Raw genomic sequence first — 14903 nt, forward strand, 5'->3', positions numbered from 1 at the left:
GGGCGAACGGGCGGGCGGGCGAGAGAGCTGCCCGGCCGGCGGGGTCCGCAGCGCGCCCCGCGTCCCATGGATATAGCAACAGGTCCCGAGTCGTTGGAGAGGTGCTTCCCTCGGGGGCAGACGGACTGCGCCAAGATGTTGGACGGTATCAAGATGGAGGAACATGCCTTGCGCCCCGGGCCCGCCACCCTGGGGGTACTTCTGGGTGAGTGCTGGGTCGGGACGCCCGACTGGTGAGGCACAGGGGTATAGGGCCTTCGTCCCGCGGTGGACACCGGCGTACCGGCCAACTGATGATGGGTTTGCAGGACTTGGGGAGGGGGCAGGACTTCTGAATGGTCACCGGAGGCAACAAGCACACCTAGACAGGCTCCCTGAGGGGACAGCGTTCAGGGACATCACCCAGGCAGAGAAAGGACAGAACAGCCTCCGCTGCCACCCACGCCATCCTCTGCCTGCCTGGGTTCTAGAGCTGCTATCGGGGCGGGGCTGGGGGAGGAGGCGGATGGCAGAGATGATGGAGGACCAAGTTGTCACCTTGGCGAGCCTAGGAGAGGGACCGGATTACCTGGATGAGGGCAACTTCTAGAAGAAAAATGTCCCCTGGTCCATCCAAACCACAAGGTTTGGGGAGTTTAGGGATGGCAGAGCAGGAGCGAAATCGTGGGGTGTGTCAGCCAGCGGGTGCCCCAGCCTCACCTGGCAGGTCTGGGTCCTAGCCCTCCACTCGGCGCGGTGCCCCTTCTCTTTGGTAGTAAACACACCAAGCGCTGAATCTCCAGAGAAGGAGACAGCGCAGCGCTGAGCCAAGGCTCCAGGCCCTCGGCCTCCCTGCGCCAGAGCTTACCGACAGGGATAGTACTGTCAGGGGCTGCCTGGTCTCTGGCGCGGCAGGCGGGGGGCACCTCGGGCGATAGGTGCGGCTTCCGAGACCGAGGTTCTCAGCCCCAAGTGTGGGCACCTCGCAATCAGTATGCCAGGGCTGGACCAGGCGGCGCTGACGGCCCGGCTCTCGCCCTCTGCGCTGCAGGCTCTGACTGCCCGCATCCCGCCGTCTGCGAGGGCTGCCAGCGGCCCATCTCCGACCGCTTCCTGATGCGAGTCAACGAGTCGTCCTGGCACGAGGAGTGTTTGCAGTGCGCGGCGTGTCAGCAAGCCCTCACCACCAGCTGCTACTTCCGGGATCGGAAACTGTACTGCAAACAAGACTACCAACAGTAAGCGCCTCTCGTCCTCCTCTTTTTTCCCCCCCGCCGGGGACCGGCACTCCAGCCTGGCTGGTAACCTGCCGGGAAGGGCCCGCTCCACCTTGCGGTGGCTGACTCGGCGCTCCACTGGGCCTGGTAGCTCCGAGGGCTCAGCGACAGTGGTGGGGTGGCTCCTAGGTGCCATCTGTTGTCGGAAACCTAGCGCTGAGTGGCTGCATTGGGGGTACAAGACAAAGCCCTGGACAGACTGGTGTCCTGATGCTTGAGTCCAGGGAGGGGGCTTGGCCCCACTGAGGCTGAAGTGGGGACCAAGAATTGATTTTCCAAGAAAGGCATTGCTTTAAAGAGCCAACTGTCTGTGTGCTTCGGCAGCCCGTGTTCGGCTAGGTTTCCTAAAGCGGAGAGGTGGGTGCCGAACACTGAAAGCAGAAAGTACCCCAAGTTGGGTCCGGGCTGCACTTTCAGTCCCTAGTAATGAGAAATGGGTGTCCATCTTCCTAAACCGTTCCATGCGGGAATTTTGCCTGTACAATTGTTCTTGGCTGAAGAAGCAGTCTAGGAAGAGAAATTCAAGAGCTGCAATCTGCGATCTTGGGAACCGGGGTTGGGGTGGCGGACTAACCCAGTGAGCCCTCCCCAGGAGGCCTGCTTTCTCACAGTGTGTTGGAGAAGGGTGATCCACTGTGCCCTGAAACCTCAGAGTTGAGGCTAGTGATGTGGGTTGAGCCCTACCTGCTGATTTCTGTGTGAAGCAGGCACTGTGAATTTGTATGGCCACAGGCTGGGGACACTGGAAAGTGCAATCGTCAGGGAAGCTCTGAGACATCTCAGTGGAAAGAAGAGAATGGGGATCCCCGGAATGGAGTTTCAGAGACAAATGAGTGCCTGTTAGAACTTCTGAGCGGTGCCCAGAGACCATCTTAGATGGGGCTACAGGATGGGTAGGCTGCCTGAGTGGTTGGGGCTCAGAGTGGGTTCTGTGTGCCCAAATGTCTGAGGAAAAGGCAGGGAGGGTCGCTTGTATCAGCTGCAGCCCACTGGCTCTGCCCAACGATTGTCACCAAACCTGGTGACTAGTGAAAAGAAGGGCAGCCAGACTGCTTTTCTGAGGCCTGGAAAACTGCAGGCCAGAGACCCGGAGAGGGCCTCGGGTTCTATTCCAGCGGCTGTGGTAGTCTCCCTGGAGCTGGCGAACTGGCAGGAGGATGGTTTTTACAACTTGCTTTTCCTGGGGGCTGGAGATTCTATGGGCAGGAACTAGGGTCCTAAAATGTGATCGAGGCCTCTTCCCAGATTTAGGCACATAGTTATGGTCCATGCTGTGCCTGTGCCCTGGAACTCTACTTCCTGGACAAGAAAAGGCAACTGGTCTGTCAGTTCACCCATGGCTAGGCATAGAGCAGCACAAATAAAATGAGGGTAGGAAAGGTTGGGGACTTTGGGATGACTCAGACAGCCCATCCACTGGAGGTACTTCTTAGCCTTTCTCTGCCTCCTGGACCTGGGCTGGTTCGGCCCAGGCAGTACCACTTACCGCCCAGCTTAGCCACTGAGCTCAGCAACTCAACACGTGGGCCTTCTAAGAGGCCTGGGAAACTAAAAATGGGCCTCTGAAGCATTTGTGTGGTTAAAAAAAATTTTTTTTCAACAATTAGAGTTTGCAACCTCATGTACATCTGGGGCTTCTGTAAAAGAAAGCTAGGGTGCCTCCGGTCCTCCAGCCTCAGAGCCACAAAGTCACAATTGGATATGGGTCTTGCCTTAGAGTTGAGTGACTAAGCCCCCTCACTTTACAAAACAATTAAACATTTGCATGTATTTTGTCCCACTGATATTTGTTTTTGAAAGAAAAGAAAAACATCACCTAAGAGCTTTCTTTGGTGCTTAGGTGCGGTCCTGGTCCCGAGTTTTGGGAATGTGGTCGCCTGGTGAATCTCATCTTGGGTCCCACAGTTTGGAGTCAGGGTCCAGGGAGATTGAAACCTGGGGAAGGGAGGAGGTGGCTTTATTCTCTCCTTTACCTTCTCCTCCTCCTCCTCCTCCTCCTCCTCCTCCTCCATTCCCTCTTTCTACAAATAATGACAATTAAGTATCAGCACTAGACGGGCCTCGGAGTGTGCTGGGGCGGGGTCCTGGTTTATCTAGCCGATCTTGGGGACAAATCCCCAGGGTCTCCTGGCAGCATTTTTCAGGGAGCAGATCAGCCAGGCAGGCAAGAGCGCAAAGGGAAACAATGTTCTTTACACAATAAAAAAAAAAATTTATTCACGATTTTTTTTTCCTTTGAGGATCGCACATGCATATTTATCTCATCTGTGCGCAAATGCTTTTCAGACGGGGATCCCGGCAAATGGGCTCAGAAGCGTGCCGTCTTGATTTTGTTGAGTCTTTTTATAACACCCCCACCCAAGTTTTGTGAAAACCCGCTCCTCACCCTGCGGGGAGGTGCAGAGTCCTCCTTCCTAAGACGTTGCCATTTTTAGTGCCTTCTTTCGATTTGTTCTCAACGATCCCGGGCACCCAGAAGCGCAAAGTTGTTTTACGCACCACGGGGGTGATTAATTGGCTTTTAGGAGCATTTGATAAAATCCATTCGCTGTCCTAGCATAGAGCAACGGCTGCGGGCTGGGGAGGTGGGTTATTTTTTTTTTTTAACTTGCAACTGGAAAAGTCTCCTTTTTCTCCCCTCGTGTGCATTTGGTGGAGTCCTTTAAGGAAGAAAACATAAATTTAAAAAAACAAAAAACAAAACTAGGGTTTCGGCCCCGTTTCCGTTAGAAAACCAAGTAGAAACCACGAGCAAGCGCGGCCTCCGCAAAATCGCCAACCCTACCCGGCGTCTGCCACAGGAGAAACAAAAAAATGACAACCTCTGTCCCCAATATATGTTGTTTTTCTTGGCGGTTTGGTCAAACCGAATTATGTAACTCCCTTTTCTTGCCGTCTGTCGCTCACTCGCCGGGGATCGCTCGTCTGGAAAGGGTTTCTGACCTAAGGAGGTGGCGAATTCCTGGAGGAGGCTCCGGAAGGGGGGAGGGTCGGTGGGAGAGTCCAAAAATCTGTCACAAAATGGAGTCTAAGGGCTTGTACAGGCTCCCAGGTCTGGGGACCTGAGCGTCCTCTGTGCGCCTTTGTGTGTGCGGGATGCCGAGCTCCGGCCGACCGCGCACTACCACCCGCTCGTGCGAGACCGGCCCTGGGCACACAAGCTGTGGCTGCTCCAACCTCCCGGCTCCGCTGAGCCCACCCGGGGATGCCCTTGGGCTAGCCTACCCAGGTAGGATTTCCCCTCAGCAGCAGAAGGGGGCATTCAGGCTATAACTGACTTTCACAAAAAGTCTTCTGAGTCCTGGAGTGGTTGTTAAGACATTTCCCTAGCTGGTTGCTAGTTGCAAGTGGTCCAGCCGGGCACTTCCCAGCACATTTCCTTCCTTAGAAGGGTTTACTGGGAAAGGCCTTCCTAAACTGGGAAGCTCACCTCCACTCTGAGCTGGGACGTTCCCTGCTGGAGTGGCACCTGGGCCTTTTTTGCTCCTGCATTTCCCAACTTGGAAGCCCCACCACCAAGCCGTTCTAGGGTGCCATTTGACTGCAACACCAGCCTGCAAGTTGCACCCTCTGCATGGGACTAATTTAGGTTTACACACTCCTGCCCTGGGCCTAGGATAGAGGGTCTGTCCAGAAACCAAACTACTTAGGAAAAGAAGCCAAGACTTTGCTTTACAAAGAGGCCTGGGTGCTCTCTCAAAGCCCAAGAATTGAAGGGCTCCCTCTGCCAGCGCCAGTCCGGGGATCCCTGGTCCTTTGGAGGAAGCCTGTATATTTAACCCCAGCCTCTGCGCTGTGGGCTGGAGGTGAGCGAAAGCTTTCCTGCCGCGCAGGCATCTGCAGCTGAACGAAGGCATTATTCTCTGCCTCTGCTGGCTCACCTTCTATTCCCAAGGCTCCGGCTGCGGTGGCCTTATTTGTTTGCCGGATTTTTCTCAAGTGGGGGAAGCAGCTGTGAGGATCTACTCTCTAGTAGATGATTGGTGAGTCCAGGCTCCCAACAACCGCTGTGCCAGGCTTAATGACCTACAGCCCTAGCACCTACCTGATCCTGTGCTGTACAAAGGGGACCTGCCTACCTGGGGAAAGTATTCTTATAGACTCTAGATTAGGTGCCCAAAGGATCTGGTGTCTTTGCTTGGCATGTTATTACACTTTGAAAATTATTGCAGTTCTTACATCGCTGGGGCAGAGAATGCTTTGTTTCTAAAGACACTCTCCAGGCTGCAGACAGGTTTCCACACCTAAACCAGACTGGCCTCGAGCCTCTCTGGGCACCAAGGATGAAGGGAAACCTTTCTCCTTTGCTTGGGTGGACACTGTGAAGGTCCCTCTACCATGTAAAGAGCTTTAGACTCAGAGCCAGGTTAGCCTTCCCAACCTCAGCACTCAGCTAAGTGTAGACCCATCCTAGAGCCCTTGTGTCTCCTGAACATAACAGCAGCACCTTGCAGGGTGGCTCTGAGGATTCCAAGGGGCACCTGGTGGAGCTTCAGCAAATGTGTTGTTCTGAAGGCATTCTTTATCCTCTCCCAGAGTGCTGGAGAAACTTCTGGTTGCAGGAATAGGTGCAGATACTTGGGCTGGGTTGTCTCAGAGAAGCAATATTTCCAGTGGGGAATACTGAGCATCTGAGGGGGGGGGCTGCATATCACTTGGAAAAGCACACTCAATAATACCATTTCCTATTTGAAGAACTGTTCTTGCTTATTGTCTTTGTAATTCAAATGGCAGAGAAGAAACTCAACCTATATTTCTAGGTCTGATCTAGAAGGGGAGGGAATTATGAGAAAGTGATCCAGGGATCTGTGATTTCTCAGGAATAAGACAGGCTTAAAAGTGGAGAACATTCCAGAAGGTTGGAAGGAACTTCTAGCCCAGGTTCTGTGGCCTTGCCATGTTACTGTCTGTGATGGGCTAGCATAACTTCCCAGGGAGCCTTCTGGGTCCTGTGGCTATGGAGGTTTTTTAAAAGAGAAAGAAATGTGGGGGAGGGCGCTCCAACTTTGGCATCACTTTGGCCAAAAGATGGAGGATTCTCCCAATGACATGAGTTATAACTTCCAATTTGTTGGACATCACAATCAGGCCTTGGCTTGAGGGATGGAGGGAGGGAGGATGGTCCATCCATCCTGGGAGTTACATGTAAGATGTCAGTCAGCCCTGGGTGCCCAGGTCTCCTCTGGCCGACCTAGCCATGGAAGTTCTTCAGCTTCTCCAAACGCAAGATTCTGTGTTGATGGCAGTAAAGAGCAAAATCCACATTACATATATTTATTGCTACTACAGTCTAAAGTGGGAGGGAAGGGAAGGGGGAGGCTGAAAACCATATTTGAAGAAGTTGATTCAGAAAGGCCGAGGAAGTGAAGTGGCAGCCGCCTGCCATCCCATCAACTGGTTGGTGTTCTCCATTCATGTCATAAATGTCTCCTGTCATTTGATGCCAAAAGCAACACGATTTGGTTCCCCGGTGGCCTATAGAGTTTTTCTCCTCTTCTTCTTTTTTTTTTTTTCTCACAGTAAATGTTTATTTGTTAATAATATACTTTAAACAGCCCAGCCTTGACCCCAAGTCTCCTGAAGCATCCATCTTCTCCCAGAAAAATGTTTCAAAGTTTGTGTAATTTGGGCAGAAGGTGTAAGTGACGGCCAGTGAAGGGTCTGTGTTTGCTCTAACTACCGCTGTGGTGTGGAGTGGTGGGGCATAAGGGGCCACTGTGCTCCCCAATGGCATCTTTCTAGGGTTTCAGGTCTGGCTGACAGCACTTCCTCCATGGCCTTTACCTTTTCCTTGGCCCTGATCAGTACAAATAACTTTCTATGTGGATTCTTCCTTTGTTGTTCTCTGGGCAACATTGTATCCATCCTCAGCTACAGACTGGCAGCCCAGGGTCTGTCCTGTTGACCCTGGGGGCTCTGAAGGAGGATGGGAGACTAACTAAGGAAGAGTGGGCCCATGGAAGGAGCAGGGCCTCAGGGAGTGCCTGGCCCCAGTGACCCTAGACTGGCCTGGAGGCTCCACTACTGCTTGATGGCAGAGCACCTGGCTGGTCAGGCACTGTGTGGCTGAAGGGGGAAAAAAAAAACCCCAAAAAAGTATTCCTGGAGTTTGGTTCTAAAAGAAACAAAGGTGTTTGCGCCCAGGCTAGCCTTCCTGTGAAAGCCAACCCCCCACCCCTACAGTAGGGTGATTACCATCTGAGGTGAAAAGGTTCTAAGGGATACAAAGAATAACAGAGGTGCCCACCAGGGTGGCAGGAGGGTGCTACTTAGATGAAAATGCTGTGCTGAACTGCCACAACACAGGGCCACCAGCTCCCCAGCAGTGATGATGGAAAAGGAGGAGCAGCAGGGCTGGGGACAAGCTGGATGTGACTGTGCTTCCCCCTTCTCAAGCCTCCCACTTGTAAAGGGGAACCTCAGTGACTCTTACCAAGTGGCACTGAGATTGTGCTAGTTATGGGGCTGTGAGGTGTCGGCTCCATCCCAGGTCCCTGATGGAATCAGAGAACCAAAGTATTATGGGGTGACCACCGAGTGCAGAAGCATTTACAGCTTCAGCATGGGGACCCTCACCATTTCCTAGTGGCCCAGGCCAGGGTCTGAGCCTCAATTTCCTCCTCTGTGAAATGGGGGTGATCAGTCCCATCTCATAGGGTTGCTCTGTGGACAAAGTAAAGCAAACCTAGAGGTACCAGCTGGTACAGGGCACCCAGTCAGTGTGTGTTTTCTTCCTTCCTACTGGAAAGTGAGCCCTAGGCAGCCCTGTCTGGCAGGAATGCATTGTCTACCCTGCATGGGAGGCCCAAAGAGTGTATATAGCCTTATAAACAGGGCTCCAGAGGGCCTCACCCAACTGTCCTGCTCCCCACTCGGGTGGGAATTTGAATCCCTTGAAAAAGAAACTGATGGGAACACAGGCACCCCACCCACAGTCACCCTATGGATGGGCCCCTTGGTTGGCAGGCGTCATAAACGGAGGCTCAGGAGGGTCTTATTCCCTTTCTGAGATCGTCAGCCAGCCTTGTACTGACTTGATGAAGCCCCAGATGTTGAGTCTGGACAGTTGCACCTCTCTTCAGAGCACCAAGCTGGAAGGGGGGGTGGTCACTGCCCTCCCTGGGCTGAGTGCTCCTAAGGGGCCAGCCCTGGCCAGAGGACAGCAAGGTTAGAATAACTTCTTCTTCCGGGAGGCTTCTTTTCGTTTGCCACCTGGTCGGGCAAGGGCGGCTCACGGCAGTCCTCAATCCTTGATCTAGATACTGCTCCTGGTTCCCCCCCACCCCCAATCCCCCAGTAGGGCAGCTCGGGTGCGCAGGCTCCCAGGATCCTCGGTGGGTGGAGCAGGGGCACTGGCGGTGGTTGATGAATTTCGGTGTCACCAGGGGTTTAGCCCGGATTTGGGAACCGCACTCTCTAATACGCGCACACGGTCCTGCCCTTTCTAAAGCGCAGCCCTTTCACCCAGCCGCTGATTTATGGAGGAATCCGATCCAGGACGCTGGGCTGGAGCCGGGAGCCCGGGGCCCTGCGGCAGCCTTTGGGTTCCTTTGCAGTTCAGAGATCCTTGGTAGCTTGGAGGGTTTTTTGGGCTGGAGTCGGGATGCCCTTTAGGGTGAAGCATTCGGTGACCCACATGGAGTGGCGCAGTGGCGCCCTCGGAACCACTGAAGTCTCCTGCTGGAGGGAGCAGGCGTCGAGGAAAACTGGCATTTCGATTGCCACATACACAAAGCCCTTGCCCTCCACAGCCCTCTAGCCGACCCCTTCAGGCAGGCGCGAATGCAGCAAAGTTGGGGAGGTTTGTTATGTAGAGAACAGAAAATTGAAGGAAAGTATCTTAGATCTTAGATCTCGTGTGTCCAGAGTCCCTCTGGTCCAGGAGGCGGCCCAACCCGAAGCCCAGGTCCTAGCACTCGCTATGCGCATAGGCCTAAGCGGGCCCCTCCTCCAACTCACCAGCCCCAAGGCCTGGGAGGGTTTTTTTTCTTCCTCTTTTTTTTTTTTTTTCTTCCAGATTTGGTTTGCAGGGGGGAAATGTGGTTGTATCAATCCACAAATATTTACTCTTAACAGACTTGTATCTGTGGAGATTTCAAACAAAGACAGTTTAGGGGGATTACAAAAACCCTAAACCCCGTTTTTCTCCGGGACTTGGTGCTTTAAATGCCAATTACTGGCGAGCCATATCCAACAGCAACCGGGGAAGGCGGGCAGGGTCGGGGAGGGAGTGGGGGGGCGAGTGCAGCCATTAAATGTAACTTTTCATTATGAAAAGGATTTCACTGGTTTTATCTTCTAATAAGATTATGTCACAAACACAAGTACCTAGGCTAGTGCTGAGTGACAGGGCTCTGTCGTTTAATCAGAAACTGCACCGCTCTAACCGCGGGGCCCTTTGTCCCACCGAGTGACCACGGAAACTTGCCGTCCTAATCCCCTTATTCATGTCCAGCAGAGAAAAGAAGGCAAGCACCTTACAACCGTGTCCCCTCCACCCCTTCCGAGGGTGACCAGATAAATGGGGGGGGGGCTTGGAAGGTCCCAGAGTCCCCAACACCAGCCTTCCGGTTTCCAAGTGTTTTGGGCCTCTGGGGCTGGCAAAAGTAGCAGCAGAGGGGAGAGGATGAGGAAGCCTTGGTTGGCAGCATCCTGGACACAGCCCCACAAGTAGAGGGTACCTTAGAGTCTGGTATCTGGGGTCGGCGCTGAGGAAGAGCACAGCCTGCAAGGTGGAACTGCTAACACAGAACCACTACCCCGGTCAAAGCAATTGGTAAGAAGAGAGAAGGTGCAGAGTTGCAGGGGAGGCCAGCGTCCTCTGAGAAGCAAATTTCGTTGGCTCCCCAGGACTGAAGTGGCAGTCCTAGAACTCCTGCAGGTCGATTCCCAGCTGCAAGCCCGGCCCCTTTCTTCAGAGGCCAAATTCCTTTGTTCGACCCCCGCAGAAACCCACTTCTCAGCTGGGGCACTGGCGCCTTTATTCCTCTCCCTTGGCTTATGCACCTCTCATTACCCACCTCTCATCCCATCATTCACAGGTCTTACCAGTGCAGACCCAGCCCAGTCAGCCTTGTCATTGCTTCCTTAGAGCCCCAGGTGCCTACTTGAACTGGTAGAACTCCAGCCCTCACAGGCAGGCTAGAAGGCATAGACTTTGCTATGGGCCTTCTCTGTGGGAGCAGTGGGGCACCCCAGCCCATGGAGAAGCACCCTTACGTGGTTCTGGGGCCATGCATCTGCGGAAAAACAACAAAAGTAAAACAGATACCCAGTAAGTGTATCCCTTCCCTTCCCAGGGATCTACTTTGCCCCATACAGCCCTTAGCCCTCAGGGGACAGCTTGCAGTTTCAGCCCCAAGGCCCCAAAATTAAGAGAGTTGGAAGAGGAACTTTGCAGAAATTTGTCTCTCAGACCCAATTTCTTTTGTAAGCTCTTTGGCTGTGCTGGGACCTCTATGCCCTGCCCTAGCAGAACTGGAGATGCCCCACTTGTGTTCGGTCTCCTCTAGTGCCAGAGCCCAGGCTTGGGGCCTAGGGAGGAGCAGGCTGAGAGCAGGGTGTTACCTCATAAAAGTGACAAGCCCAGATTGTTTTATAGGGAGGGAGAAGGGCAGGAAGTGATACTTCCATCTCCAGGCACTGAGACCAGGAGCTTCCCTGGAGATGGTGGGAGTTGGATCCTAGGGGGATCAAACCAGAGGGACACAGGGTGCAGCCCAATGGGATCTGTGACAGTTGGGACTGGGCCAAGCAGGAGCCAGGCTGGGGACCAAAGGACATGAGAGCCTGAAGCTCACCTCCCAGGGTCCTCTCCCGGAGCCCTTCTACTGTCCCCAGCTTAGCCAAGTGGTAAGCCTTTCCTCTTGGTGGAGGGGTGGGGGGAGCACGGGAGAGACTTTCTCCCTCGAAACACTTGATACCAACTTTGTTTTTTTGGCAAGAAAATAAAAAAAAATAAGCCTTGTTTGGAAAGAAGGGGGCACTAAGCAAGGAGAGAAGTGAGCCAGCCGCAGAGCAAACTTTGTGGATTAGGTTTCAGTGCCTTCGCCCCACCCCCAGCCCCTCAGTGGTGATTTGTGTGCGGGGGTCTGTGACCCGGCGAGCATCAAAGGCCTGCGGGAACTGGCCGAGTTCAGAGGGACAGTGGGCAGAGGGGCAGTCTAAGACAACGCAGATGGTTCGTATCAGCCAGTTGGCCGCACCCTAGGCTCCCAGTGTCTGCCCCCTGGCCCTGACTCTTCCACTGGGAAGGAACAAGAGGCCTTGGATCTTGGGAGAGGCCACTGCAAGAGCTCTAATAGAGGATCAGAAAGCAATGGTCATCAGCCTGAGGCTGAGGACAGTGTTGATCTACCAGGCCAATCTGGACCCATCTGATTCAGGAAGGACCCAGGGCTCACTGTGCAAAGTGGTCTCCTTAGAGTAGGGTTCAGGTCTCTTTCCAGAAGTTGGCCTACCCCACTATAAACATCTGGGGTCACCCTGGTGCAGTGCCCCTCTCTGGACTAGGTCTTATTCACACAGGGGGCCTGCCTTGCCCCTGGAGGTTTGGGAAAATCCCACCTACCACCCTTCATCAGGCATTCATTCATTCATTCATTCATTCATTCATTCATTCTTCACTGGGGCAAATGGTCCGCCCTTCCTTCCTGCTTGATCTTGAATATCTGACCTGGGATGAGTCTGAAAGCTACAGAGCTTCCCTCACACTGTGGTTGTGGTCATAGCTTGGCTTGTGGTCAAGATGGGATGGGTTCTCCCCTCCCCGACCCTGCCACCAACTGTGCTCTCTGAGCCTGCACCCCACCCCCCAATGCTATCAGACTCTCCACCTCAGCAGGCCCAGGATCCAAAGGCCCTGCTGATAGAGTGTACAGCCTGGCTATATGGGGTCTTTGGACTGCCGCAGTGGACCAGCCAAAAACTTCAGGATCCTTGCAGCAAAGAGAAAACAGAGGCCACGTACAGCCAGGGCTTGCCCAGGTCTCCTGCATTACAGCTGACTGGCACTAAGAGCTGCACATACCTGGTTAGGGGTCAACACTCCACTGTTCTCTCTAAAATTCTCACCCAGACTCTGGCATATTAGGTTGAGATCTCAGGATCCTAGCTCCTAAGAGGGTACTGGTAACAGGTGGCCTAGATGGTGGAATGATTTGGAGAGTGCTCTGGGTAGTGAGGGTTTGGGAATTGTATCAGCTATGTTAGGACATTAAGGGATGAGAGCCAGGTGAGCACCGCACCTCATCCACGATCCTCCCATCTGACTCCCAGGCACCCTGCACTTGGCCCCTCCTCTACACAGTGGGTCATGGAGGGGCCAGCCAGTCTGGCCTTGCCACAAGGGCCAGTGGACTTCCAGGACCTCTCCAGGCTCTGTCTCCCAGAGTCCCTGATTCAGGGGAGCAGGCAGCTGGGTCATCTGTGCACAGAAGATACATCTGTCCTCCACATGTTGGATGCAGAGCTGAGGACATGTGGTTTGGGACGTGTTATCTTAATCATATTTATTAGCCAATCCTGAAAAAAAGGAGTTTGATATTGTTACGATTCGAAAGAGATCCCCAAATCTACCCGACGACAGATCAGGAGGGACAGCCAGCAACAGCCGGGTTTCAGCTGGGCTCAGGACGTGGCTCCGGAAGTTCTCTGGGCTGTTCCAGTGTGATGAGCCCTCTCCACTGTGAAAGGAGGAACGCTTGCCTTTACATTTTCCTGGGGCAGAGATCTGAAGCAGCATTAATTACCCCGCCTTGACTGATATTTGGGCTGGGGAGTATGGTTCTAATCCTTATTAACAATCTCTAAAGTCAGGCATGAAATATGATTTTTGCCCCACACTCTCCAGCATCTGTTTTTCTTTCCCAGGGTGTTTTTCAGGCTATTTCCAACGCTCACTCTTGTTGGGGTTTTTGTTTTTGTTTTTTGCCATAGGTCTAAAGTTGCCAGCCCCAAAGCCAGTCCTCCCAGAGCCCAGTTGGGAAGGGGGGGCCAGCATGTGACACATCTCCCTGCACAACGCAAATTGCTTCTGATTATTGTGCTTTGAATATTTCCCTCCATCGTGTTTTTATTAGGAATGCCAGCATATTTACGCTTGATAGTGTCTTCAATTAGGTTAAAAAAAAAAAAAAACGCAGGGGGTTCCCCTTTCCATAGCAGTATGTAAAGAAAATAGTTGTTATGACCGCAAAATTATCATCCAAACCTGGTTCGAGTCAAGCTAGCCCTGCTTTGACAAGCCCAGCAGGCTGGGTGCTTTTTTCTATGCGTTCCAGCTGCTAGGGAAACAGAGCAGAAAGGAAGCCCACAGCAGCCTGCGATTTGCAGGGTATTTGGGCACCTCAGTAGCTGACACACCACAGGTCTGAGCTATAGAAGGGGGCCCAGCCTCCCAGGCTTCTGACAGGCAGGGCAAGACCCAGAGAGCCAGCAGCAGCAGCAGCGGAGGCGGTGTAGTGTAGGCAATAACCACAGCTATATGCTTGCTTAGAACAGGCTCAGCCTTAGGCTCAGCTCTAAGCACAACTATTGTTTTCATTTTTCAGATAACACAGAGAGGTTAAGTAATTTGCCCAAGGTCACACAGTTAGACTGGGAACCTGAAAGTGAAATCCTGGCGCTGTGTCACAGAAAAACTTTTCGGAGATCCTTTAGGAAGACAGATTCTGGCCTCTTGCTGGCTTTGGTGTCTTCGTAGCAGCCTGGCACAGGAGTTCTACGTTTGTTGGCTGAAAGGCTCATGATAAGAGGCCAGTGTTCCTTGTGTGGTGCTGGGGGTGTGGCTTTGAGAGCCTTTATCTCACTGAGTCCTCCCTCTGTCCTGGGGCCAGGCATCATTAATGGTTATTAATGTCAGCTCCTCTTTCACCAACTTTGAAGCATTACTTGAGAGGTACAGTTTTTCTCTCTAGGGTCACACAGCCTCAGATGGTATTGCTAAGGGCAGCCACATTCTAAGCATGGTGCTAAACCCTTGGCTCCCCAGATCTTGGTAAGTGTTCCTAAAGGCACTTTTGTTTATCTGGGTTTTCAGGTGACAGAATCAGGGCTCAGAGGGGTGAAGCTACATTCTCAGAGCCACACAGTTGCACAGGATGAAGGCAGCATCTGGGGTGCTCGTTAGGTAGAGGACTCCTTTAGGTCTCCCTGGGGCTGATGAACCATCCTAGCAATAAGCGGGGCCTATTTCCTCATTAAGGGAGAGTTGTATCTGTGACCTGTCTCATTCTATTGGGCATTGTTTCATCTCATTTAGTCCCATGTTACTCTTAGAGAACTCAAGTGACTCCTCCCAGGTCCTACAGCTGGGGAGCAGCTGACAGGAGGCACGCCCAAGTGTCCCAGGGTCTGAGGTGGGGCTTCTCATTAGCAGCATGTGCACGTCGATTTCCCTGAGAACCCTCTGAGCAGTTTGCAGATACGCAAGAGCAGACAGGGTTAAAGAGGGAAAGTGATTCCTAGGATTACATAGCAAGGTGTCCCCAGCTGGGGGATGCCCTCCTCCTGAGGAAAGTGGAGGTCCAGCAGGCAGAGGCAGAGCTTGTTTGGCCCACTCATGGACAGGGGGCACAGCCAGACCTCCCAGGGCCATCTTTACCCCTGTAGCGCCTTCCTGGCTCCGGACTGCTGCTACACCAACTA

The 14903-nt window shown here is 53.2% G+C and overlaps 1 protein-coding gene across 2 annotated transcripts in view; it reads left to right on the top strand.

Annotated features, from left to right (window-relative positions):
• The first annotated feature begins 65 nt into the window (after positions 1–65).
• The window catches only part of Lmx1b (LIM homeobox transcription factor 1 beta), an 81082-nt gene continuing 66244 nt past the window's right edge, over positions 66–14903 (top strand). Inside the window, exons 1-2 of one of the 2 annotated variants that reach the window (XM_008824896.2) lie at positions 66–205; positions 1031–1217. In XM_008824896.2, the coding sequence (XP_008823118.1) occupies positions 67–205; positions 1031–1217 (326 nt within the window). In that variant the 5' untranslated portion in view covers position 66. The remainder of the gene's footprint in view (positions 206–1030; positions 1218–14903) is intronic. The other variant, XM_008824888.2, reaches the window with a different exon arrangement.

Source organism: Nannospalax galili, unplaced genomic scaffold (assembly GCF_000622305.1).
Source record: "Nannospalax galili isolate Female #2095 unplaced genomic scaffold, S.galili_v1.0 scaffold290, whole genome shotgun sequence".
Classification (NCBI taxonomy): domain Eukaryota; kingdom Metazoa; phylum Chordata; class Mammalia; order Rodentia; family Spalacidae; genus Nannospalax; species Nannospalax galili.